Source organism: Melanerpes formicivorus, unplaced genomic scaffold (assembly GCF_026170545.1).
Source record: "Melanerpes formicivorus ecotype bairdi unplaced genomic scaffold, bMelFor1.0.p_v2 SCAF_6, whole genome shotgun sequence".
NCBI lineage: Eukaryota > Metazoa > Chordata > Aves > Piciformes > Picidae > Melanerpes > Melanerpes formicivorus.
The window spans coordinates 32318846-32345958 of NW_027142358.1; the positions used below are offsets into that span (position 1 = coordinate 32318846).

The following is a 27113-nucleotide window of genomic DNA, read 5'->3' on the forward strand; positions in this document are numbered from 1 at the left end:
CTCCAGCAGATCAACTCCTGCCCCAGCTTGGTGTCATCAGCAAATTTACTGCTGATGGACTCAATGCCCTCATCCAGATCATCAATAACAATGTTAAAGAGCACAGAGCCCAGCACTGATCCCTTGGGCACACCACTGGTGCCTGGCTGCCAGCTGGCTGTGGCACCATTCACCACCACTCTCTGGGCTCAGCCTCCAGCCAGTTCCTAACCCAACGCAGTGTGCTCCCATCCGAGCCATGGGCTTGTTCAAATTCCTCTCATATCCTGTCTTCAGGGAGCTATTTGGTAGGAATTATTTATTGGTAGCAGTATTTATTGCTCTGAGTGTTGTGTGTGTTATCTCTTTGTGTGTGTATGCACACACATAACTATCTATGTGTAAAAACACACACATAGATATGTGTATATAAAAAATATGGGCACACATTTATTTGTACACCTAAAAATCTTGACAGAGCAAACCCAATGACCTGGCTCACCATGCCTGAGTGGAACTGAACCCTCTCACCCAGACTTCCTCTCTGCCTTAATGGGTCAGACTCTGATCAAGGGCTTGCTGAGGTTTCTTAGTGGTCTTATTACTGTTCCTTTTTGGTATCTCCTTGCCCTGTTCTGCCTTGTGTTCCAGCACAGGCTAGCACTGCTGCTCTCTTTCCTTGCCAGCAGTGACCAAAGAGGTTATTTGCAGGTTTGGGAAGCAAGGTCTGATGTGCTTGTCCCGCAGAACAATGAGGGAAAGGAAGATGTAGGCTCATAGCTGATTCTGGAAGTCTCAGTTTGGCACAGGCAGACGTGTAGGTAGGATTCCAAACAGCTACTGATTCAAAGCAGACCAAAACATACCTCTTATTTATCACAAAGCAGCTATTTTTATGTTAGTGTGTCTTCTCTAACAACTGAAACACCTCTGCTTGGGTACAAAACAATAGAAGAGCTTCTGGGCTGTTATTTTTAGTCCTTGCATTCTTTCCCAGAATCATAAGCCATCAAGTAAAATTCCTGGTAGTGAGGCCCATTCTTCTCTGTCCATTAAAAAATGAATAAAAATAATGAAATGAAAAGGTTATTCCTAGCTGCCTCTGTCTTGGCAAGTGTTCTCATGCCAAAGTAGAGACTCTTGCTGGCAGAGGAGCTTTTGAGGTCGAAAGTGAGACTATAAATCCGATGTAACACTCTGGGCATAGCCCTTGAAATGCTCCTCTTGGACACCTGGCTGCAGGTGGGAGTTGAGTGTTCTAGCAATAAGGGTTATAGCAGGAGATGGTAAAACACCCAGCTGCTGGTAAAATACAGATAATAATTTAGAGGAATAAACCCATCAAAATCAACAGAAGCACAAAGAGGTGGTTTTTAAAGGAAGGTAAAGACATAACTACTTTTTCAGGGGTGTTGATGATAGAGGTCCTTAAATGTCAGCTTAAACAGAGTGTCTTGGCCTGGCACTTGGGCTGTGAGCCAACTCAAGGTGCTGAGCAGGCTGTGGGACCAGCTGGAGGCCAGCACTGCTGCAGGGGAGTGGATGAAAGTGGCTGTGGGACTGTGGTGGCTCTGGCTTGGGTTAAACTCCTGTGAAAGCACAGATTTAGGGTGGGGTTGCAGGAAGTTCTTTGGAATATTAGGGAAAAACCAACCCCGCATAGGTCTGGCAGAGCTTGGTTCCCCTCTTTGAAATGGAAAATTCAATTTTGCCTGTTTAAGATTAATTGCTGTAGAGTGTCTCCCACCCCTTGTTCTCTCTCATTCCCTAGCTTGAATCTTCAGCTGTGATCAGGTAGCTTTCCAGAAGCAAAGGGTGATGCCTGTTAACACTCCTGGGACATCCACGCTGCCTTGTCTTCCCTTTTGTCCTATTGTTCTATCATTTCACTTTTCTTTCTCTAATTTCAGTGATAATTTAAACTTCAACTCTTGAATAGTTGGAGATGCTTTAGAAGAGTAATCTTGGAGCAGCAAGTTGATAGGAAAACACTCAGGCTGCTGTCTTTGTTTAACCTGAGGGTTTCCATGTGTCAGGGTGGTGTTTTCTGAGCAGGTCCCTGCCTTCCCTTGCAACAGGAAGCGATATTCATGTTGCACCACTTTGGTGCAGTAACAGAGCTGACTTTTGCACAATGGTTGTAAAGAGAGATGAGAAACCTGGCTGTACTGTAGCTCTTCAAGGGAGGGATGAACTGCCAACGTGACTTGACTTTCTGCCTTGAAATTTGCTGGATCTCTCTGGCTGCTGGTAGCTCAGGTTTTCCAGATCCATTTCTAAAGTGGAATAGATGTTTTAATGATGAGAAATGGGGATAAGTGTGGGCTTCTTCATTAAAAGCACATTAGTTCCTTGTCAAATGTTGATTCTTCCTGACTGTAAGCAAAAATAATGCCTGAGCAGAATGAACATCTTGGGTTATCAGGACTGCAGAGAGCTCTTGGTGGCTGGTTGAACAAATCAGCTGCTTCATAATTTGCAAACAAACCCAATTCAGTAAATTGGAGTTTCTTTTCCTTCTAATGAAAACTAGGGCTTTCAGGCTCTCTAAATCACCTCAGTAGAATCCAAAAGACACTAAGGAGGTGATGTCTCTGCCTGTTTGCTTTCACTGCACCATCCCTACACCCCAGGTTATAAATATCAATAGGTGCCACAGTATAGACTCAACCAGTGGTTCCTTCTGCAAGCTGTACTTCATTATCTTAATAAGAGGAGTAGACAGCATTTCCTACCAGCACAAACACATGACAAGGAACCAGCAAAGTGTAGAAAACATTCATACCTATCACACAAATAAACCTGCTGTGTTTTTCTGTAATATTTCTTAGTATATTGGCAAATTTGCAGATGGTACCAAGCTGAGTGGTGCAGTTGATAAGCCTGAAGGATGGGATGCCACCCAGACTGACCTGGACAGGCTGGAGAAGGGGGTGAGGAGAATCTCATGAGGTTCAATAAGGCAAAGTGCAAGGTCCTGCATCTGGGTTGAGGCAATCCTACATACCAATACAGTCTGGGGGGATGAGGAAATTGAGAGCAGCCCTGCAGAAAAGGACTTGGAGGTGTTGGTGGCTGAGAAGCTGGACATGAGGCAGCAGTGGGCACTTGCAGCACAGAAGGCCAATGGCATTCTGGGCTGCATCTAAAGCAGCACAGCCAGCAGGCCAAGAGAGGTGATTCTGCCCCTCTGCTCTGCTCTGCTGAGACCTCATCTGCAGTACTGTGTCCACCAGGGGAGCCCCCAACACAGGAAGGACATGGACCCAATGGAGTGGGTGCAGAGGAGGGCTATGAAGATGATCAGGGGGATGGAACTCCTCTCCTAAGAGGACAGGCTGAGGGAGCTGGGGTTGTTCAGCCTGGAGAAGAGAAAGCTCCCAGGAGACCTAATAGCAGCCTTCCAGTGCCTGAAGGGTGCCTACAGGAAGGCTGCAGAGAACTGTTTACAAAGGCCTGCAGTGATGAGAGGCAATGGTTTGAAAGCAGAGAAGAGCAGATTTAGACTGGATGTTAGGAACAAGTTGTTTACCATGAGGCTGGTGGAACACTGGAACAGGTTGCCCAGAGAGGCAGTTGAGGCTCTGTCCCTGGAGATACTCAAGGTGAGGCTCAACAAGGCTGTGAGCCACCTCATCTTGCAGAGGATGTCCTTGCTGCAGGAGGCTTGGACTGGATGACCTTTGGAGTTCCCTCCCAACCCAGACCACTCTATGTTTACTGCAACTCTGTTGGTAAGTGGTGTCAAACCGAGAGGAAAAGTAAAGAATTAGTAAGAATGAGAGAAGTATTTTGTGTGGTAAAATTGATTCTTCCTTATCAGATGACCAGTGGTAGTATGTCTGCACTTTTTTAGGCTGCATTCTCTTTTATTTTGGCCTGTAGTGGAGAGTGCCCACAGAGAGCTCTGCTGCAGTCTCCTGTACTTCCACACTGATGTAACTGAACCAAAATAACACAGACTCTGGAGAATCTACTTTCCAGGGAGGTGGTTGAATTGCCATGCCTGGAGGTGTTTAAAACCTATATAGACCTGGTGCTTGGGGACATGGTGTAGTGACAGGCTTGGTGCAGTGGGCAAAATAGCTAGGCTGAATTGAATAGAATAGAATAGAACAGAACAGAATAGAATAGACCAGGTTGGAAAAGACCTTCAAGATCATCGAGTCCAACCTATCATCCACCACTACCTAATCAAGTAAACCATGGCACCAAGCACCCTATCAAGTCTCCTCCTGAACACCTCCGGTGATGATCTATGGGGTCCTTTCTGGCCTGGATGGTTCTATGATTCTATGTGCAGTTTGTTCTGGTGCTGAGAGACATGGCTTAGTGATGACCTGGAAGTGCTGGGCTGATGGTTGGACTTGATGATTTTAAAGGTTTCTACCACCCAAGCCAATCCCATGATTCTGTATTCACCTAAGAATCTTATAACCTGCTTCATAGAATCATAGAATGGTTTAGGTTGGAAGGCATCTTAAAGACCATCTAGTTCCAACCCCTCTGCCATGGGCAGGGACACCTCCTGCTGGACCAGGTTGCTCAAGGCCTCATCCAACCTGGCCTTGGATATCTCCGGGGAGGGGGCATCCACAGCCTCTCTGGGCAACCTGTGCCAGTGTCTCACCACCCTCAGTGTAAAGAATTTCTTCCTAATCTCCAGTCTCAATCTCCCCTCTTCCAGCTCAAAGCCATCACCCCTCATTCTGTCACTACAAGTCCTTACTTAGGAGGCTGCTTAGCAGGTGTTTGTGCTGTTGGTGTAGAAAACATCACCTACACTGCCCTGAGTATCTTCTTTAAGACCTTACTTGGCTTTTAAGAGAAAGATGGCTTGGACTGTGGTGCCTTGAAGGATCAGATTTTGTGGCACATCCTGAAAGAAGAATTGTCTTTGATTTCAAAGAGGTCCCAAGTTCATTGAAGACTTCAGCTTCACAGCTGAGGCAGAAGGTTAACACCTAATGGTGCAAATGAGTTGTAAGCTTAGGAGAGGCTGAAGGGCAAGAGGGAGCTCAGTTCTGCAGCAAGAAATGTGTGATGAAACATGACCTCTGGTTTTGCAGTTCTGACTGAGAAGGCCCAGATGCCCACCACCCTGCTGCAGGCTCAGCTAGGTGGCTTGCAGCAATTGCAGGGGTGTGTTGAGCACAGTGAACAATTCTGACTTGCTTTGTGGTTAATGTTTAGTTGCCCAGGAATCCTGTGGGATGAAAGATTAGATGGGAGTTTGCTGCCTTGTGAAGAGGGAAACAGCTCTTTTCTGCTTGTGATGGGGAAGGGTTGGGTGCTTGCTCAGGTCTTCTGAAGTACTTTGGTTACTAAGAAGTGGTTACTGGAAAGAAAGAGGGACTTGGCTGATCTGTCTCTGCCATCTTACCTCTGACCAGAGCAATGTTCTGTGTCTGGTGCCTGTGGCTCTTCACTTGTGGCTCCACTGTGGTATTTGCTCAGTGTGGCTGTGCTCAACTGCTGCCTTTTGGTTTCTTCTTTTGTCTGCTGAAGTTTTGAAGCTCTGCCACATCCTCAGAAATGGGTCAGGGTTTGCTTTGCCTCTTGTAAAGATGATTCCCTGCCTGGGGCTGCAGATCTTGCTAGGGGCAGCCTAAATTTGACTACATAAAACATGTGGAAGTGGATAAAATAAGACCTAGTGTTTTTCTGGCATTGTTAGCAAATGACTGGTTGATAAACATGACCAAATAAGTATCTCTTATTTTCACAGCCTTCATTTTCTTGGAAGGTAAGATGGCTCACTCTTTGCTGTAATTTTCTTTCCCCCTGACTCTTGGAAGAAGGATATGTCCATAAATATTTGAAGGGTAGGGGAGAAGAGGATGGAGCCAGACTCTTTTCGGTGGTGCCCAGTGACAGAACAAGGGGCCATAGGCACAAACTGGAACCCAGAAAGGTTCCACCTGAACAGGAGGAGAAACTTCTTTGGAGTGAGGGTGCTGGAGCCCTGGAGCAGGCTGCCCAGAGATGTTGTGGAGTCTCCTCCTCTGGAGAGATTCCAAACCTTTCTGATCACTGTGATCCTGAGCAAGATGCTGTGGGTGACTCAGCTTCAGCAAGGGGTTTGAACTGGATGATCTCCAGAGGTCTCATCTAGGATATGACTGTCACAAGTGTGACAGTATCTTCAAGAAAGATACTGAGGTGCTGGAGCAGGTCCAGAGGAGAGCAGCAAGACTGGTGAAGGGACTGGAGGGAAAGTCTGATGAGGAGAGGCTGAGGGAGCTGATGGTGTTTAGCCTGGAGAAGAGGAGTCTCAAGGGGACCTTATCACACTCTACAACTACCTGAAGAGAAGTTGTAGTAAGGTGGGGGTCAGGCTCTTCTCCCAGGCAACTTGTGACAAGACAAGAGTGCATAGCCTGAAACTCTGCCCAAGGAGGTTTAGGTTGGATGTTAAGTAGCACTTCCTCATGGAAAAGGGAATTAGATACTGGAATAGACTTCTCAGGGGGGTGGTGCAGTCGCTGTCCCTGGAGGTCTTTAAGGAAAGATTGGGTGTGGCACTGAGTGACATGGTCTAGGTGATGTGGTGGTGGTAGGTCATAGGCTGCACTTGATGATCTCAGAGGCCTACTCCAGCCTCAGTAATTCTATGATTCTGAGTGCTATTCTTACTTGAAACTCCATCGTGGAAATATCTCCTGTTTTGGCCTGAGTGTGTGTTTTTCTGTAGCCAGCTTCAGTCAGAAGAATAATGCCAGTCTCATGTATAGTAGAAGTAGTCATTCAGTATGATAGCCTTTAGTATTACAGCAGCAATCACAAATATTTAACTTCTGGAATCACTTTGGTATCAGATATTTTGAATATAAGCAGGGCTGGCTCAGTTCCAGTTGTACTTCATTGGAAGCAAATCCAGCAGGCGCTCACAAGTCAAAACATGGCACTGCTTTGAGAAAGAAGCAAAGGGCTATCTGAGTTGGAAAGCCACACAGTTTGCAATTGCTAAAAGCACAGCTGCTGCTTCAACCTCTTTTTTTTTGTGTGTGTGTCTGTTTTCTGGCCCTTGTACCTGCCTGATGTAACTGGGTGATGTAGGAGTCCGGGGGGAACTGGCGTGTGGCTCAGGTAATTAAAGTCTGTAATAGAGCACGAATGCACGGGGAGGCAGAATGGAGGCTGCTCCATCATCTGTAAGTGTTGCCTGGCTAATTTGGTAACTGCTCCCCACCCTTTCAAAATCCACCCCCCAGCCACACTGGAAACTGAACTCTTTGCCTGCTGCTGACAAGGACACGTCTGGTGACATTTGGAGATGTTTGGCGCTGGTGAGGCTGCGCCTCGATTCTTGGGTTCAGTTTTGGGCCCTGTACTACAAGAAGGACCTTGAGGTGCTGGAGTGTGTCCAGAGAAGGGTAACAAAGCTGGTGAAGGGTCTAGAGAACAGGTCTGGTGAGGAGCAGCTGAGGAAGATGGGGGTGTTTAGTCTGGAGGAGAGGAGGGTGAGGGGAGGCTTCATTGCTGTCTGCAGCTCACTGAAAGGAGGTTGGAGTCAGGTAGGAGTTGATCTCTTCTCCCTAGTATCAGGTGACAGAAAAAGAGGAAATGGCCTGAAGTTGTGCCAGGGAGAGGTTTAGGTTGGAGATTAGGAAACAAATTTTTTCCTGTAAGGGTGGTCAGGCATTGGAAGAGGCTGCCCAGGGGGGTAGTGGAGTCACCATTCCTGGAGGCATTCAAGAAATGTGTGGACGTGGCCCTTTGGGCCGTGGTTTTAGTGGCCATGGTGGTGTTGGGTTGATGGTTGACTTGATGATCTTGAGGGTCTTTTCCAACCACAACAATTCTACAATTCTATGACCTTGAGACTCTGCAAGCTGCAGTGATACTGTCTTTAGGGACAGTTGAGAATAGAACAGACCAGGTTGGAAGAGACCTTCAAGATCATCGTGTCCAACCTACCATCCAACACCATCTAATCAACTAACCCATGGCACCGAGCACCCTGTCAAGTCTCCTCCTGAACACCTCCAGGGATGGTGACTCCACCACCTCCCTGGGCAGCCCATTCCAATGGGCAATCACTCTCTCTGTGTAAAACTTCCTCATAACCTCCAGTCTAAACCTCCCCTGGTGCAGCCTGAGACTGTGTCCTCTTGTTCTGCTGCTGCTTGCCTGGGAGAAGAGACCAACCTCTGCCTGTCTACAGCCTCCCTTCAGGTAGTTGTAGAGAGCAGTAAGGTCACCCCTGAGCCTCCTCTTCTCCAGGCTAAGCAGCCCCAGCTCCCTCAGCCTCTCCTCACAGGGCTGTGCTCCAGACCTCTCACCAACTTTGTTGCTCTTCTCTGGACTCATTCCAGCAAGTCAACCTCCTTCCTAAACTGAGGGGCCCAGAACTGGACACAGGACTCAAGGTGTGGCCTAACCAGTGCAGTATACAGGGGCACAATGACCTCCCTGCTCCTGCTGGCCACACTGTTCCTGATGCAGGCCAGGATGCCATTGGCCCTCTTGGCTGCCTGGGCACACTGCAGGCTCATGTTCAGCCTACCATCAACCAGCACCCCCAGGTCCCTCTCTATCTGGCCACTCTCCAGCCACTCTGACCCGAGCCTGTAGCACTGCCTGGGGTTGTTGTGGCCAATGTGCAGAACCTGGCACTTGGATGTGTTCAATCTCCTGCCCTTGGACTCTGCCCATCTGTCCAGCCTGTCGAGGTCCCTCTGCTTATGATAGCTGGCACCAGGAAATGGGGATGCTTCAGACTGGGGTGCCTACAGTGGCCTTGAAAGTTTCCTGCTGAAAGAGCTTTTAAATAAATGCTACATTTAAACATATTGCCTTTTAAATCAGCTCTTTCCTGAAATTTAGAAGCTTCTCTCCAGACTGTGCTGCTGTCCAAGTGGTATTTTTTCCTCAGGGCAACTGAAGACAGGTCTGCACTGCCCGAAGGAGTTTACTGTTCAAATTTAAACATTTGTTTTACCCTCCCTCTGTCGTTTATATGATCAGCTAGACTTCAGGAAACAAAAAAAACCCCAAACAGTCCTGCTGCTTTAAATCAGGAGGAGAACATTCCCATTCTCCTAAGCTGCCCCTGTTTGCATTAAAAAACAGATGAATCTGTTTGGATCAGACTTACCAAAACAAACAGAGTGTACTTTGGATTAAAAACTGAGGGATGGTAAATTTGCCTTGGAATTAAAACGTCCTGAGTAACTGGAAATTATGACCTCATGGTGTCTGTTGGACTATCTGAGCTGCCACAGGACGTATCTGGGGCATGTTCTTCCTGGGAGTTAGTGGTCGTAATTTGTAATGGTCATGCTCTGAGCCCTCCAAATGTCAGCATCCTGTTTACTTGCCTTGGAGCCCAGCAGTTATTACATTTTGTGTCCCCAGTTTGTGCTATTGGAAGAATGTAGCCTGTGATACATAGCATGGGTAGCTCCTCTGGCTGAGCTGACCCTGAATTGTTCTGCAGCTCTTGGGTTCTTGGATGAAGACGTTCTGCACAGTTCTGGCTAAAGCAGAAATGACAGTTGTCAGGGTGGAGTGGAATGGAGTGGAATGGAATGGAATGGAATGGAATAGAACAGGTTAGAAGAGACCTTCGAGATCATCGTGTCCAACCCATCAACCAATCCAACCCACCTAAACAACTAACCCATGGCACCAAGCACCCCATCAAGTCTCCTCCTGAACACTTCCAATGATGGTGACTCCACCACCTCCCTGGGCAGCCCATTCCAATGGGCAATCACTCTCTCTCTGCAAAACTTCCTCCTAACCTCCAGCCTGAACTTCCCCTGGCACAGCCTGAGACTGTGTCCTCTTGTTCTGGTGCAACTTGCCTGGGAGAAGAGACCAACCTCTGCCTGTCTACAACCTCCCTTCAGGTAGTTATAGAGAGCAATAAGGTCACCCCTGAGTCTCCTCTTCTCCAGGCTAAGCAACCCCAGCTCCCTCAGCCTCTCCTCATAGGGCTTGTGTTCCAAACCCCTCACCAACTTTCTTGCCCTTCTCTGGACATGTTCCAGCAAGTCAACCTCCTTCCTAAACTGAGGGGCCCAGAACTGGACACAGGACTCGAGGTAGGCTGGAGAAGCAGAACCATCAGAGAATGGCTGAGGTTGGAAGGCACCTCAGATCATCCACTGCAACCCCTCTGCCATGGACAGGGATGCCTCCCAGCTAGACCAGGTTGCTCAAGGCCTTGTCCAGTCTGGGAATTCTACACATTTATGATTTGTAAAAGTTGTTTTGGGGTGAGTGATGACCTGTCTCTTTCAGCAGTAGTGATACCTTTCGGAGCATGAGGTGCACCATTTGTTTCCTTCAGGGGTGGCTTTGCCATGTGTATGTTTGTACTTGGCATTCTGAATGGCATCTGAATACACAGCTTGCTACCAGGTTGTGTGGCAAGAGAAGAAATGCCCACGGTGTGGCTGCTGTTTCCAAGGCCCCTCTCTAATTAGCAGAAGTGGTTCCCTTCTGGCTGGGAATGATCATAATTCCCCAAATGTCTGTTTTTATTGCTTTGCCCACACCAAATGAACTTGCTCTGATCTTTATTAACTGAGTGCTTGGTCTTGTTTGACATGCAAATACACTGCAGGCCGAGACTGAGGGCTATAATAAGGTCAAATAAGTGCCTTGCATATTTTATGTCAGGCTTACAACAGGAGTTTATTACAGTTTCTGGGAGCAATTGCATTGGATTGAAAGGGACCCTCAAAGGTCATCCAACACTCCTGTAGTCAGCAGGGAGACCTCCAACTAGATCAGGCTGCCCAGGGCCACATCTTGAATGAGGCTTCAAATACATCCCTGGGCAGCCTGTTCCAGTATTTCACCACCCTCATTATAAAGAACTTTCTCCTAATGTCCAACCTAAATCTACCCTGCCCCAGTTTCAAACCATTGCCTCTTGTCCTACCTCTACAAGCCCTTCTAAACAGTCCCTCCCCAGCCTTCCTTTAGGTCCCCCTTCAGATAGTGAGATCTGAGGTCTCCCTGGAGCCTTCTTTTCTCCAGGCTGAACACCCCTTGGTCTTTCATCCTGCCTTCACAGGAGAGGTTCTGCAGCTCTCTGATCACCTTGGTGGCCTCCTCTGGACCTGCTCCAGCAGGTCCATGTCTGTTCTGTTGGAGGCCCCAGAGCTGTACACAGTACTCCAGGTGAGGTCTCATCAGAGCATAACTTCTTGAAAGACAGAAATAATGTACTTGATTTGGTTACTCTGGGGTAATGACATGGAACAGTGCATCACTGTGAGTTTTGTCTCCATTTGAAGTGATCTATTTTGGTGTATTAAAGGGCAGACTGCTTGGAAGCTACCACTCCTGGAGCTCTTCTCCCCATTTGGCCTTTACTTTGGGCTGTTACACCCATTGTAAGTTCTCTGATCATCTTTCTTAGTGTTTGAAATTCCCAGGAGCATACTCATAGTTAACTTGCTAAGTTGCTGAGTTTAATCACTTCATGTTGGTGATTAAGAACTAAGTTAATGCTTTGAGTCCTCTCTGTCTTTAAACACTGGAAGTGCCCTCCTGACATCACTTTCTCAGAATCTTTTTGACAATACATTAAGCAAATGAGTTCTTACTATGTTTTCCTGGTTTTCCCCCCCTTGCATGCAGTGTTCCTTCTCCTTGTCTGCTGCACTATTTTGCTTCCATCTATGCCCTCTTTGTCCTTTCCCAGATACTTGCTGCCATGGGAAGGCTCTGATGCTGCCTGATGGTTGCTGCCTCTCAGGTTTTCATGAATTCACCTGGGGAAGGAGTCTTTGTGCTGGTTTTTGTGCAATCCCCTGTTTTGGCTGTCAGGTGCTGTGATAATTCCCACAGTAAACTAAACTTGGGTTTGTGTTGCTCGTCTGAAAAGACACACAGCATGAAGTAATCCCACCAGTCAGTGTTTCTGGGCCAGCCCTCTATGGTGGGGAGCAGTGAATTCTCTTGCAAGAGACAGCAGTGGATGGGGTCTGTGGTGCAGCATCTGCATGGTGCTCATCTTTCTCCTTCTCTTCTGCACCCACTTCCCCCCCACCTTAATTTCTTTTCTTCCCTAAGCTCATCAAATCAAGCTACATTCCAGTCTTCTAGGGAAAGCCCTGTCTTCTGCTGGTAGCATCTGAGGCTCAGCAAAGAAATGCTGCATAAATAACAAGAGAACCAGTGAGCACCAATCATGGAAGGATTTTTGTCTTGGAGCACAGGAACAGCAGCACAGAAGCTTGTGTTAATGTGGAGCAAAAAGAGGCTTAGACCTACAGCTACCTGTAGTGCTCAGAGGAGATGGCAGCTTGTCAAACCAGGACACATGGAAAGAGATCAGTGGCCTGTGGTGTGACACTAGACTCCTAAGACAACACACTCAGCAGCTTTGGTGCACTGAAGATAGCAACAGCAGTGGTAGAGGGTGCAGCAGTGAGGATATGCCAGCATTCTGCATCATGCAGGGCACACATCTCTGTGCTTTCAGCTTTGAGGGTTCAGCCCCCTCCTTCAGGTCTTCAAAAAGGGGCTTAGACCATGAGCAAGAAATGAGGCAGATGAAATGCTCTACAGTAGAGTTGGTGTGGATTTGGTGGTGTCCCATTCTCGATCACAGCCCAGTAACAGTGCTGGCATACCGGTGTCAGAATTGAGGCTGGTCCAAGCCCAGGAGAACCCCGTATTAGATGTGCTTGGAGGGCTCTGGAGCAGCTCTGTGTGTTTGAAGCAAGGACTGGTGGTTTGAGTGTGCCCAGTTTGAGGTTTCTGTGAGGAAGCCTAAATTTAGCACAAATCCGCACTGCCTGATTCTGACATCGGGCTGCGGTGAGGCTCTGCCGCTTAGCCAGTGCTGGGGAGCACGGCTGAGGCTTGCCTCCATGCTCTGAAACAGCAGCTGGACTTCAGGTCTGGGGCTTTCCTCCCTACATGTACAACTCTAAAGGCATGCATTTTGTGACACCTGTCCTCTGTAGTTTCCTGCCCTCTGTAGTCCCCTCACAACACATTCTGCCGCTGTGGTTAATGCAGATCTGGAAGCAGTGAGCTGAGGCAGCTCTGCAGAGCTCTGCTTAACACCTTCAGTAGTCTTCTGCCTTGCTTCTGCCTTTGCAGCAAGCTCTGACCCCTGCTGTGCATGGCTTGCTGAAGTGAAAGTACAATTGTTAGCTTGCCCTGGTCACTGGTGTGCAGTGCCTGAGGGGATTGCTGTGCAGCTGCTGCAGGACTGAGGGACAGGACATGAGTCCCATAGCATCAGAGCAGAGATAGCTGCCAGGGCATTACAATGAGATTGCTCCTAAGTGCAATAATAAGCATTGTAACCTGTGCTTGGGTGGATGTAGATCTTTGGGTCTGCAGAACACACTGAACCATGCTGTAGGCTATCCACTGTGTCTCTAAGTAGGCCTCCAGATGGGGTGGGGAGGATCTGGTCAAGGGAATGGGTTTGAAAAGCTCTGAGCAGTGCTCCAAACTGGTGGCAGCCCTGTGATTCTCTGGCATCATTCATATAGAATGGTTTGGGTTGGAAGGGACTAGCTCCACCCCCACTTCCCTGGGCAGGGACACCTTCCACTGTACCAGGTTGCTCAAGGCCTCATCCAGCCTGGCTTTGAACAGCTCCCTAGGCAACCTGTTCCAGTGTCTCATCACCCTCACTGTAAAGAATTTCTGCCCTAGATCTGCTCTCCTCAAGCTTCAATCCATTTTCCTCTGCCTATCACTACACGCCCCTGCAAAAAGTCCCTCTCCAACTTTCTTGTTGCCAGGTACTGGAGGGACTGCTTTAAGGTCTCTCTGGAGCCTTCTTTTCTCCAGGCTGAACATCCCCAACTCTCAGCCTGTCCCCACAGGAGAGGTTCTCCAGCCCTCTGATCATGTTTGTGTCTTCCTCTAAACCCACTCCTGCAGCTCCATGTCCCTCTTGCCAGGAGCACCGGAACTGGCCTTTAGGGCTCAAGAACAGAGCACAGGGGCAGAATCCCCTCCCTGTCCTTCTGCTCTCACTGCTTTTGATGCAGCCCAGCACATGGCTGCTTTCTGGGCTGCCAGTGGCCATTGCTGGTTTATGGTGTGTTTTTCATCAGCTGACACTACCAAGTCGTTCTCCTCCAGGCTGCTCTCGAGTTCCTCCTCACCCAGCCTGTATTTGTGCTTGGGGTTGCCTTGACCCAGGTGTAGGGCCTTGCACTTAGACTTGTTGAACTTCATGAGGTTGGCTCTCAAGCTTGTCCAAGTCCCTTCCCTCCAGTGTGTCAAACAGACCACACAGCTTGGTGTCATCTGCAGACTTGCTGAGGGTGCCTCCATACCACTGTCCCTATCACTGACAAAGATGTTAAACAGCACTGGTCCCAGTACTGACCCCTGAGGGATGTCAGATAGTAGCCAAGGCTTCACTTCAATTCTGCAAAGGACTAATCCTGAAGGAGTAGAAGGCAGCTCCTCTTCCCACACTGTTCTTGGTTTCCTTACAGAACTTGGGGTGAAAAAAAGGTTGAAAGTGCTAAAGGAAATGAAAATAAATATATTGCAAGTGTGTGGTCTGTGATGTTGTTACAGGATGAGTTGTTTTGGAGGAAATGGGGAAATACTGTCCACTCTGAGCTTAGATCCTTCACTTGATACAACTTAGAAAGCTTTGGGCTGGATCCAGGCTGGCAGAACACCCTTTTCACTGAACAGCCTTCAATGCTGGCAATTAGAGTTTTCCATTGTCATTCATAAGCCATGAATTATTGTTAATTAGAGTTGATGCATCTCTGGGATGAGAGGAAAAGGCCTCAAGTTGCACAGGGAAGGTTTAGGTTGGATGTTAGAAGAAACTACTTGAAAGGGTTCCCAGATACTGCAACAGGCTCCCCAGGGAGGTGGTGGAATCCTCATCCCTGGAGGCGCTGGAAGAAAGGCAGAGATGTGGTACCGAGGGACATGGCTTAGAATCATAGAATCATAGAACCAGTAAGGCTGGAAAAGACCTCAAAGATCATCGAGTCCAATCTGTCACCACAGACCTCATGACTACTAAACCATGGCTTCAAGTGCCGTGTCCAACCCCTCTTGAACACCTCCAGGGATGGTGACTCCACCACCTCCCTGGGCAGCACATTCCAATGGCTAACAACTCTCTCTGGGAAGAACTTTCTCCTCACCTCAAGCCTAAACTTCCCCTGGTGCAGCTTGAGGCTGTGTCCTCTTGTTCTGGTGCTGCTGGCCTGGGAGAAGAGACCAACCCCCACCGGGATACAATCTCCCTTCAGGTAGTTGTAGAGAGCAAGAAGGTCTCCCCTGAGCCTCCTCTTCCCCAGGCTAAGCAACCCCAGCTCCCTCAGCCTCTCCTCACAGGGCTGTGCTCAAGGCCTCTCCCCAGCCTCACTGCCCTTCTCTGGACACGTTCAGGAGTCTCAATGTCCTTCTTAAATTTAGAGACCCAGAACTGGACACAGTACTTAAGGCCTAACCAGTGCTGAGTCCAGGGGCACAATGACCTCCCTGCTCCTGCTGGCCACACTATTCCTGATGCAGGTCAGGATGCCATTGGCCTTCTTGGCCACCTGGGCACACTGCAGGCTCATGTTCAGCCTACCATCGACCAGTACCCCCAGGTCCCTCTCTGCCTGGCTGCTCTCAGCCACTCTGACCCCAGCCTGTAGCACTGCATGGGGTTGCTGTGACCAGAGTGCAGCACACCACTGTTAATGTTGCACACTGAACTGTTTAGCACCAGATTTAGCAGAGTTAGGGAATGGTTGGTCGCAATGATCTTAAAGGTCTTTTCCAAGCAAAGCAATGCTGTGATTCTATCCTCTTTTAGAATAGACTAGGATAGATTTTCCAGTTGAAAAGCAGAGAGGAAGGATACCTCTCATTTATATTGGGCTGTGATAACTGTCAGTCTCACCTTGTATGGTGTTTGAGTGTAAAGCAGAAATGTTAAATGCACCAAAACAGAGACTGGAAGGAATTGTAATTACAGGACAATTGGAAGTCTCAACTGATTTAAACTGATGGTCTCTCCCCCCCTCCCTCATTTATTTCAGGTTTATGACTCCAACTGTTGCGACAGCGTTCTTCTGGAGCTGCGGGAGTATCTGCCAAAATACTTTGGGGTCTGGTCACCACCTACTGCACCAAATGGTACTGTTCTAATTTTATCTGTTAATCCAAACCTCCTGCACAAAGCTGCTGGAGATGGTTTTATTTTTGTTATTATTTGTTTTGGTTTTGTTCTTCCAGTTGCGAGCTCCCTAGGGCTTTTAGGGGCTTGTTTTGTAACCCACTAACGTTGCCTCTAACACCTGGTTCCAGTTTGCAGTCCTCTGGCCAGGGTCCTCCTCCCAGGGGAGATGGGGCATGGCCATTTGTATGGGAAACGTTTCCTGAGTAGCTGGGCCTGAGTTGTGCTGCCCTGGAGCTGCTGCTCTGGTCTGGGTCATGTCAGAGGAGGGGGATGGTTGCATGTTTATGGCTGCTCAGGCCATCAGAGCAAGAGGCAGGCAGTGTGTGGGTTCAGAAAGAAGCAGAAATGGGGCCAAAGAGAAGAGGTGCAAACTGGAATCTGCTGCTGGGTCACCAGAGGTTGGATCCTATCACCATGCCACATCACACAAAGTAGTTATTTCAGCAGGTACTTTGCTGGGCTGCTCCACTTGCCATCCTCTGTTACTGGGTTGAATGGAACAAAGCTCTGGTGTCTTAACTTTGTGTTGCTATGACGTGGTAGGAGTCAGGTAGAAAAAGGTATTTGGAGGATAATTGGAAGATTGCCTCTTCAGGAGAAAATGGATGTCACTGGTACATTTAAAACAGAAACTAGCTTTTTTTTTTCCCTAGGGAACTGGAGCTTCTGGAACATGTAGGAACAAAAGGGCTGCCATCAGGTTGGCTTAAATAGATGGGCACCAAAACTAGATGCTGTGCTCCCTTAATATATCTCTCTTCTTTTGCTTACTCTGTCACTTGATAGACTTCTTTTCCAAAGAGAGTAGTAAGGCTGTGTCCAGAGACCTTGTCTTAACTCTGCAAAAAGAAAAGCAAGGAGGATTGTGGAGTACCCAGCACTTTCTTGGCTGAGATTTGCCTTCACACTTTCCCTTTGGCACTAACTCAAGTATCTCTACCAGAGCTATGTTTTCCCTTCCCTCATCATTTTATGTGTGTCATGGAGCTCGCTTAATGTCCCCTCCAAATTGCAAATCAATTCTTTCTACTCACAGAAGGATCTTCAGATGTAAAAATACGTGGCCTAGCCAAGATCCTGTAATTCAAAGCGTCCCTGCTTTACTCTGGGAATTCACCAGCTCTGTGCACCGTGAGGCTGAGTTTTGGCAGGTCTCCAGCAGCTGTCCCGACCCAGCCCTTAGGAACAATTGTTTAAAGGAAGAGGAACCTCTGATTTTGTTTGATTTGCTTCTTGAAAAGCCTGTGCACCATCAGGAGCCCTCTTCACTGAAAGCTGTGGCAAGGGGTCAAGCAAAACACTGCATTGCCAGCTCTGTTATCTGCACTATTAATGAGTTTTGTGTAGTCTTGATAGAAATCAAATTCACTGCAGATAATGGAGCTCGCTAGAGCGCACGTGTGCTGGGTACATGCAGAGCTGAGGAGGCAGCTATTCACCTTGGAAGTCTTCTGCTCTTTAGCAGCTATTTGCAAACCCAGTTTTGCTAGTGCCAGATGTGGAGGAAAACCTCTGCAATGCATTTGGGTCCTGCATCTGGGTTGAGGCAGTCCCAGGCACAAATCCAGGCTGGGCAGGGACTGGCTGGAAAGCAGCCCTGAGGAGAGAGACTTGGGGGTGCTGGTGGAGGAGAAGCTCAACAGGAGCTCTCAGTGTGCACTTGCAGCCCAGAAAGCAAATCAGATCCTGGGCTGCATCAAGAGAAGTGTGGCCAGCAGGGCAAGGGAGGTGATTCTCCCCCTCTGCTCATCTCTGGTCAGACCCCACCTGGAGTACTGCCTCCAGTTCTGGAGCCCCAATTACAAGAGGGATCTGGAGGTGCTGGAAGGTGTCCAGAGAAGGGCCAGGAGGATGATCAGAGGGCTGGAGCACCTCTCCTGTGAGGACAGACTGAAGGAGTTGGGGCTGCTCAGTCTGGAGAAGAGAAGGCTCTGAGTAGACCTCATTGTGGCCTTCCAGTATCTGAAGGGGGCTACAAGAAGGCTGGGGAGGGAGTGCTCAGGATCTCAGGTAGTGATAGGACTAGGGGGAATGGAATGAAGCTGGAGGTGGGGAGATTGAGGCTGGAGGTGAGGAGGAAGTTCTTCCCCATGAGAGTGGTGAAGCCCTGGAATGAGTTGTCCAGGGAGGTGGTTGAGGCCCCATCCCTGGAGGTGTTTAAGCCCAGGCTGGCTGAGGCTGTGGCCAGGCTGATCTAGTGTGGGGTGTCCCTGCCCATGCAGATGCTATTGTTTGGAAATGAAGGGTGGATTTGTTTACCTGTGCCCCCAGATTAGCTGTGATTAAGCTCTGGTTCAAAAGATTGAGCTGTGTCCTTAGCTGCTGTGGCATATCCCAGTGGCATTAGCTGAGGGAGTCTAGCAGCTAGGAAGTTACCTAGGCCCTAAGTGTTGCTCAACACTGTATTTGTAGGGTTTTGCAGCCTTGACACTGTAAACCTGACCCTTGCTTTGGCAGTCACTGCTCTACAGCCTCTGGGGACAGAGCTCCATACCACCTCTGAGAAGCCAACCCACTAATCCCTTAGTGTTGCTAAATTGGGCACAGATAACTTCTAAACCCTCCCCAAAATCAGTCAGTCAGTTTCCAAAGTGTGGCTGCTGTATGTCCTGAACTAGATGTATTGTTCCAGCCTGTGGAGGAACAAGGGCTTGCCTGGTTGGCAGGGCAGAGAGGAAAGTCCTTGTGTCACATAAACAACTTCTGTTACTGAGGCAAGGAAGGAGGAGGGCTCTTGGGTGAGTGGTGTCTTCTATCTGTGGCATCATAGCTGTTATATTAGGTAGAGGGTTAAGAGTTTGAGAAGCTTTATCCAGACTTGAAGAGACTCACAGGCTTGTGGTAGGAAATAAGCCACAACTTCGTTTAGGACTGCTCTGAGCTTGTCCTGTGAGCATCTTGAAGTTCCCATGTGGCAGGTAAGCAGCAGCTGCAGTGTGGAAGGTGGAGAGCACAAGAGGTTTGTTTTCTTAGAGAGGTATTTAGGGACACACCTCAGTCTGCTCGGCTGAGAATGGAGCTGGGTGGATGAAACTGCTAGATAAAGGGCTGAAAGTAAGTCAGTGTGACAGAAAAGATGGCCTTGAGAGTCAGAGTGTCAATCACATCTGTAAAACAACTATCCTGTGCTGCTGAAATCTCACACCTAGTAGGTACTGCACAGGAGAAGACTTAGTGGTGGGTGACAGCCTCTCACCCTAAGCTGATCTAAAACTGGAGCAAGACTGATTTGAACTTCGGCTCACTGGCACTGTGGGCATTGGGAGTTCACACTGTCACAGTATTGCTAAGGTTGGGAGAGACCTCGAGGATCATGGAGTCCAACCTGTCACCACAGACCTCAGGACTAGACCATGGCACCAAGTGCCACATCCAGTCCCCTCTTGAACACCTCCAGGGATGGGGACTCCACCACCTCCCTGGGCAGCACTTCCCAATGACCAATGACTCTCAGTGAAGAACTTTCTCCTCACCTCCAGCCTAAACTTCCCCTGGCGCAGCTTGAGACTGTGTCCTCTTGTTGTGGTGCTGGTTGCTTGAGAGAAGAGACCAACCCCTTCCTGGCTACAACCACCTTTCAGGTAGTAGAGAGCAATGAGGTCTCCCCGAGCCTCCTCTTCTCCAGGCTAAGCAACCCCAGCTCCCTCAGCCTCTCCTCACAGGGCTTGTGCTGGTTAATAAAGAAGTGGAAAAGTTGTTACGAAGATGTAGGAACCATGTCAGGATTTTTTTATCCCCTGCTGAGAGTTCTGCTCTCTGCTGCCTACTTGTTGCCCCTGGATATCTTTTCCCCCCAGTAATTTTGCTGCTGCTCATTTCATTCTGTGCTCTCATTTTCGTTGCCTAAACTGAGAACAGGGTCGATAAATACAAGCCGGCTTCAAACTTTTCTTCCCTTGTTGCTGGGAGCCAGTGAGGCTTGTCCCTGCTTATTCATGTGTTTTGAGAGGTGTCTTGCAAGTTAGGAGAAGTCAGATGCCTGAAGTTATGTTGTCACTGTGCTTGCAGCAAGGACTGCATGGATCAGCGCGTACGTGCTGGCATCTGCGGTGGTTCGTGCCGTGCATACTCGCTGAGTTCTGGTGGGCTTTCAGTTTGTCTCCTCTGGGACTGTAATGAAATATGTAAATAATGTGTCAGGCCACATCTTCCTGCCTCCTTCCCTGCTGCTGAAAAATAGAAAGGGGGAGGGAGAGCAAGCCTCTGAGGAATCATTTGTTTAAATCTTTGAAATAGGTAGTCAGGAATATCTACCAAAGCTCAGACAGAAAAATCCCTGTGAAGTCCTTTTTCTGCAGGGGTTTTTACCTTAACCTGGTTTGGGATGGCAGATGCATCATTTTCAGAGGCACATTAGATTACCAGTGCACTGCATCATCATGCAGAAAACCTGAACTGCTGGGAAAACCTGCAGGGGCTTTTGTTTAGCAGAACAAGGAGGAGAGTATTATAGTTAGTTAGGCTCAGCTGCAGACTTGGTGATGGCCTTGAGAAGGACACTTGGGGTCAGATCCTCAAAGACTGAGAGCACCTGACTTGAAAAGGCAGAGTAGCAATGACTACTGATGTCTGAATCCAAAGCTTCCTTTGTTTGCCTTAGTCTTAATGCCTGGAGATATGTAGGGGTAGCTGTTGAAAGCAGTGTGATTCACAGATAGCATTGGGTTGGAAGGGACCCTCAAAGGTCATCTTGTCCAACCTCCTGCAGTCAGCAGGGCTACCCCCAACTAGATCAGGCTGCCCAGGGCCACATCGAGTCTCATCTTGAATGAGGCTTCAAATACATCCCTGGGCAGCCTCTTCCAGTATTTCACCACCCTCATTGTAAAGAACTTCCTCCTAATGTCCAACCTAAATCTACCCTGCCCCAATTTCAAACCATTGCCTCTTGTCCTACCTCTACAAGCCCTTCTAAACAGTCCCTCCCCAGCCTTCCTTTAGGTCCCCCTTCAGATAGTGAGATCTGAGGTCTCCCTGGAGCCTTCTTTTCTCCAGGCTGAACAGCCCTAGGTCTTTCAGCCTGCCTTCACAGGAGAGGTTCTGCAGCTCTCTGATCATCTTGGTGGCCTCCTCTGGACCTGCTCCTGCAGGTCCATGTCTGTTCTGTTGGAGGCCCCAGAGCTGTACACAGTACTCCAGGTGATCTCTCCCCAGAGCAGAGCAGAGGGGTAGAATCACCTCTCTTGACCCGCTGGCCATGCTGCTTTTGATGCAACCCAGGATGCCCTTGGCCTTCTGGGCTGCAAGTGTGCATTGTTGGTTCACATCCAGCTTCTCTTTCACCAGCACCCTCAAGTCCTCTTCTGTGGTTTTAGAATCTTTCAGTAGCCCATGCAGCATTGAGTGTTAATGCTTCCTTTTTTTCCTGCTGCTGTTTTGTTCTTGTTTGCTGTTATGAGGCTGCAATAAGAAGAAATAACTTCTTTCTTACAAGGCTTTATCTGTGGTGGTGTTGCTCTCCCTGCAAGGACAGAAAGCTTTTTGAGAGAGGGGGTGTGCACTGAACAGATGTAACAGAATCCTGATTCTGAGCTAGCAGAGGGATGAAGACTTAACTACTAATTCCAGAAAGTGTGAGAGAGATGAGTCATGTCTGGGTAACTCACAGGCTTTGCCAAGTAATTAGTGTTTCCCATGGTTAGTGTTAGCTCCTCAAGTTATTTTAATGCTTAATGCTTTTTTTTTAAGAGTAATTGTTGCATTTCTAGGAGGTCAGTAAAGGAGACAGTCTAGCTTAACAGAGCTGAAGTGGATGGGGAATGAAAATGTGACAGGTATTTAGAACTTCCAAATGTTTTGGAGGTGCTGAATGTTGGTCCTGGTGCTTCAAAAGGGATTTGGAGCAGAGGAGAGTGGATAACCATGGGTGCTCTCCAGGTGCCTTGAATGGGAAGAGCACAAAATGATTTGGCCTTCCAGTATCTGAAGGGGGCCTACAAGAAGGCTGGGGAGGGACTTCTCAGGATCTCAGGGAGTGATAGGACTAGGGGGAATGGAATGAAGCTGGAGGTGGGGAGATTGAGGCTGGAGGTGAGGAGGAAGTTCTTCCCCATGAGAGTGGTGAAGCCCTGGAATGGGTTGTCCAGGGAGGTGGTTGGGGCCCTGTCCCTGGAGGTGTTTAAGCCCAGGCTGGCTGAGGCTGTGGCCAGGCTGATCTATTGTGGGGTGTCCCTGCCCATGGCAGGGGGGTTGGAACTAGATGATCCTTGTGGTCCCTTCCAACCCTGACTGATACTATGATACTGTTATGCTGCATGTTGTCTGAAGGGGAAGTGTGCAGGGTTTGGAGAGATTTCCTGTGAATTCTGCTCTTGGTGATCCTGCTCTGGCAGGGGGGTTGGACTGGCTGAGCTTTCAAGGTCCCTTCCAGCCCTTAACATTCTGAGATTTTGTGATTTAAGTTCTACTTTATAAACTATGGGGTCACTTTTTGTTGCTTTACAGAAGTAGATGTTTTACCCCACTTCCTATACAGTTGTGTTTTGGGCTTGAGAAGCAGACTGCCTCTAAACCATTTGTGTGATTTGTGGTGTCTTGCAATTGGTATAGTTTTTGTATTTGTAACAGTTTTGAGTCCAGAGGTTCTCACAACATATTCCAAAGCAGTTTGGAGTTGGTGGTGAAGGACTGCAGCCATTTTCTGTGGTGTTTTTATATTAGTTTTCAGTTCCCACCTCCCAAAGCAAACCTCTTGCTCAGTGCTTTTGAGAGCTAAGTACTGAAAGCCTTGAATTTCAGCTAGTTGTTGTTTTGTGATTGGTTTTGAGCAGTGACACAAATCTGCTGCTAACTGATACCTGTAACATGCAAAAAGGTTGGGTGTGAAGGATGGCTCTTAAGGGTTTTGCAGTTGTTGTCTCAATAACATAGTTAAGAATTTATGTATAGGTTATAAGCAGTTATATAGATTTACATTATACAGGATTCAGCAGTGGTTTCCCAAACCCCTGCCAGAGCTCTGTCAATAGCTGACTGAATTACACATTCACAGATTGCATTGGGTTGGAAGGGACCCTCAAAGGTCATCCTGTCCAACCCCCCTGCAGTGAGCTGGAGCACTTCCAACTAGATCAGGCTGCCTGGGGCCACACTGAATCTGATCTTGAATGTCTCCAGGGATGGGGCCTCAACCACATCCCTGGGCAACCTCTTCCAGTATTTTACCACTCTCAGAGTAAAGAACTTTCTCCTGATGTCTAATCTAAATCTACCCTGCTCCATTTTCAAACCATTGTCTCTGTGTCCTTTCCACAGAGTCCTTCCCCAGCCTTCCTGTACATAGAATACACAGAATAAACCAGGTTGGAAGAGACCTTCAAGATCATCATGTCCAACCCATCAACCAATTCAACCCACCTAAACAACTAACCCATGGCACCAAGCACCCCATCCCCTTCAGATACTGAAATGCAGTTCTAAGGTCTTCCCAGAGCCTTCTCTTCTCCAGGCTGAACAGCCCAAATTCTCTCAGCCTGTCTTCATGGGAGAGGTGCTGCAGCCATCTGGTCATCTTTTTGGCTGTCTTCTAGACCCTTCAAGCATAAACACTTTGAATAGGAATAGTTGCACCTGCAGTTCAGGTGGTACAAAATACACTTCCTGGTATGGAGAGTGTTTGTCTCACTTCTCCTTAGGGGACATCTAGTTAGCAAATACCGAGTATGTTTGCTGCCTGTGGCTTCTCAGACTTAAGAATGAGTTATTTTAGCATGGCTATCCCTGCAGTTATAGCTAACAAATGTGGGTTATGGGTGAGCTATTCTGTAATGAAGCTCTTGTTGCTGCAGCTAGATTGACTCTGTAGTCCAAAGGATGTGGAATGATACAGTGAGTTAGCAGAAGATTGGAGTCTTCCAAATAGAGTATTGGATTGCCAGGCTTTCTTGAGAAGGACTTTAATAACAGCTGGCATCTAAGGATTAAATTAAACCTGTTTCAGATCAATACATGCAGACTTTGGGGTAAATTAGGACATTTGATCGTGATGGTGTAAAAACTGAAGCTCTAGGTAGGACTCACTAAAGTAATTGAAATCCCTTTCATTTGTTATCCTTAAGTAAGTGTTTCTACATAGAATAGAATAGAATAGAATAGAATAGAATAGAATAGAATAGAATAGAATAGAATAGAATAGAATAGAATAAACCAGGTTGGAAGAGACCTTCAAGATCATCGTGTCCAACCTATCATCCAACACCATCTAATCAACTAAACCATGCAACCAAGCACCCCATCAAGTCTCTTCCTGAACACCTCCAGTGATGGTGACTCCACCACCTCCCTGGGCAGCACATTCCAATGGGCAATCACTCTCTCTGTGTAAAACTTCCTCCTGACCTCCAGCCTGAACCTCCCCTGGCGCAGCCTGAGACTGTGTCCTCTTGTTCTGGTGCTGGCTGCCTGGGAGAAGAGACCAACCTCTGCCTCTCTACAACCGCCCTTCAGGTAGTTGTAGAGAGCAATAAGGTCACCCTTGAGTCTCCTCCTCTCCAGGCTAAGCAACCCCAGCTCCCTCAGCCTCTCCTCATAGGGCTGTGTTCCAAACCCCTCACCAACTTTGTTGCCCTTCTCTGGACACATTCAAGTGTCTCAACCTCCTTCCTGAACTGAGGGGCCCAGAACTGGACACTGGACTCGAGGTGTGGCCTAACCAGTGCAGTGTACAGGGGCAGAATGACCTCCCTGCTCCTGCTGGCCACACTGTTCTTGATGCAGGACAGGATGCCATTGGCCCTCCTGGCTGCATGGGCACACTGCAGGCTCATGTTCAGCCTACCATCAACCAGCACACCCAGGTCCCTCTCTACCTGGCTGCTCTCCAGCCACTCTGACCCCAGCCTGTAGCACTGCATGGGGTTGCTGTGGCCAATGTGCAGAACCTGGCACTTGGATGTGTTCAATCTCCTGCCCTTGGACTCTGCCCATCTGTCCAGCCTGTCGAGGTCTCTCTGCAGAGCCTCTCTACCCTCCAGCAGATCAACTCCTGCCCCCAGCTTGGTGTTGTCTGCAAATTTACTGCTGATGGACTCAGTGCCCTTATTCAGATCATCAATAAAGATGTTGAAGAGCATGGGGCCCAGCACTGATCCTTGGGGGACACCACTACTGACTGGCTGCCAGCTGGATGTGGCACCATGTGGCACCATGCTTACTAATTGGAACATTGTTAATTCCCTTTATCTTGACTCTGTTTCTGGTTTTGTTACCTGACTGTACAGCTATCAAAACAAGACACTTAGGCCCTTGTCTCTCTTCAAACTTGAACTGTTTCTGCTTTCTCTGGCAGGCCCATTTTAGATCATGCATCAGGAATGGGGAATAATACAATGGGTTTGTGTCTTCAGATTGCATTAAAGCCAAAGAAATACACTCATGGAACAGGCTGTGTCTGAAAGGAAAGCAAACTTTAGTGTGAAGTTCGTGACTGACAGCAGGTGCACTTGCAGAAGCTGATGTGAAGAATGAGATGTGTGGTAATGCTGTGTGTTGCCTTGGTGCACGTAGTGTCCTGGCAAGGGCTGCAGATCACTGCAGGCTTCCTCCAGGCAGAGCTGTCTGTGAGTCAGGCAGCTACTGGAGTTTGTTTTCCTTGTCTTCTGACAGTGTGATGTAGATCGTATTGGTAATGATCTCTGACCTGTGCTGGAGAAAAGCATGAACCAGTTTGACCAGGTTTTAGATACTCCTTTAGATCTTTAGGTGCTCCAGGGGCTTGGATTTGTTTTTTTAAAGTCCAGTCACCACCCTCCAAAGGGACTTCTGGAAGTGGCTGAAAGGCAGCCTAGGATTTGAGGACAGCCTAGGGTTTGCGGAGTGTTTTCCCCATGAGAAATGAGTGCGGATGGGAGTGGGATGAAGAGAAGAAAAATGAGATGCATTTTAGCCCCTGCAGGGTAGAGCTCTGAAATGTTAATTGCATTTTTAAAGTGACACAAAGAAAAATTGCTGGTTTAATTCCAGCCCTTTCACACAGAGAAAGACAACACCATCTCCATTGCAAAAGCAGCCCTTGAGTATCCTGCGTTTCTCTGTGCTTATTAATGCCGTGTGAAGTATGCTAATGGCTTAATAAAAGCTCCTCATGAATGTCATCTGGGCAATAATTGGCATTTGAGTGGTAGTTCAGCACACTTTAATTGTACACAGTTTTCTAAACAATGTGACACTTCCAATTTAATGCCAACAAAATCTGTGGGTGTCAGTGGCCACGGCACAGTCTGTGCTCAGAGACGAATTTGACTCTTGCAGAACTCTCGTGATGTTAAGCTTTAAACTCTTCTCTTTCCTCCACAGAAGCCTAGCAGAAAGTATGTAATGGCTGTGCTGTGACCTGCTGTTTATGAAAGTTTTGTCTTTCCAACAGATACCTATCTAAAACTGGAAGATGTGACCCGTAAGTTTAATAAGCCTTGCATAATGGATGTAAAAATAGGTCAGAAAAGTTATGATCCGTACGCTTCAGCTGAGAAGATACAGCAGCAGGTCAGCAAGTACCCACTGATGGAAGAGATTGGCTTTTTGGTACTTGGCATGAGGGTAAGAACTTGTTTTGTTTTCAAATCCAACTTCTGCTCTGGCCTGTTGTCCCACACCAGATCCAACTGTTAGTCTTACTAGCAAGTGACAACCCTCTTGAGTTTTGTGTCAATAGAGCTTATCTGAACATGTTGGTAGTGCTGGTATCAACTGCTGTGTGAAATATGTTCCAAAACACACTGCTCTTGTTCACAGCAAGTGTTTGGCTTGGCCCTGTCCCTTCTGGGAGTCTACAGCCTGGCTTTGGTATGTGTGTACAAGAGAGGGGCTGGGGCAGACCAGAGTTCTTGAAAACTGAAGGTGATGGCAATTAATTCTTCTCATATAGCAGATACTTCAGATTATCAAAGGATTTTTTGACTTCTACAGGCTTACAGCAAATTGGAGGGCCACAAAAATGATCAGGGGGCTGCAGCACCTCTCCCACGAGGACAGGCTTAGGGAGCTGGGGTTGTTT

General features: G+C 48.0%; 1 protein-coding gene across 1 annotated transcript in view; it reads left to right on the forward strand.

Moving 5' to 3' along the window:
* The window catches only part of IPMK (inositol polyphosphate multikinase), a 59878-nt gene that overhangs the window by 16648 nt on the left and 16117 nt on the right, over window positions 1–27113 (forward strand). The window contains exons 3-4 of the mRNA XM_068140378.1: window positions 15981–16077; window positions 26484–26656. Of these exons, the coding sequence (XP_067996479.1) occupies window positions 15981–16077; window positions 26484–26656 (270 nt within the window). The remainder of the gene's footprint in view (window positions 1–15980; window positions 16078–26483; window positions 26657–27113) is intronic.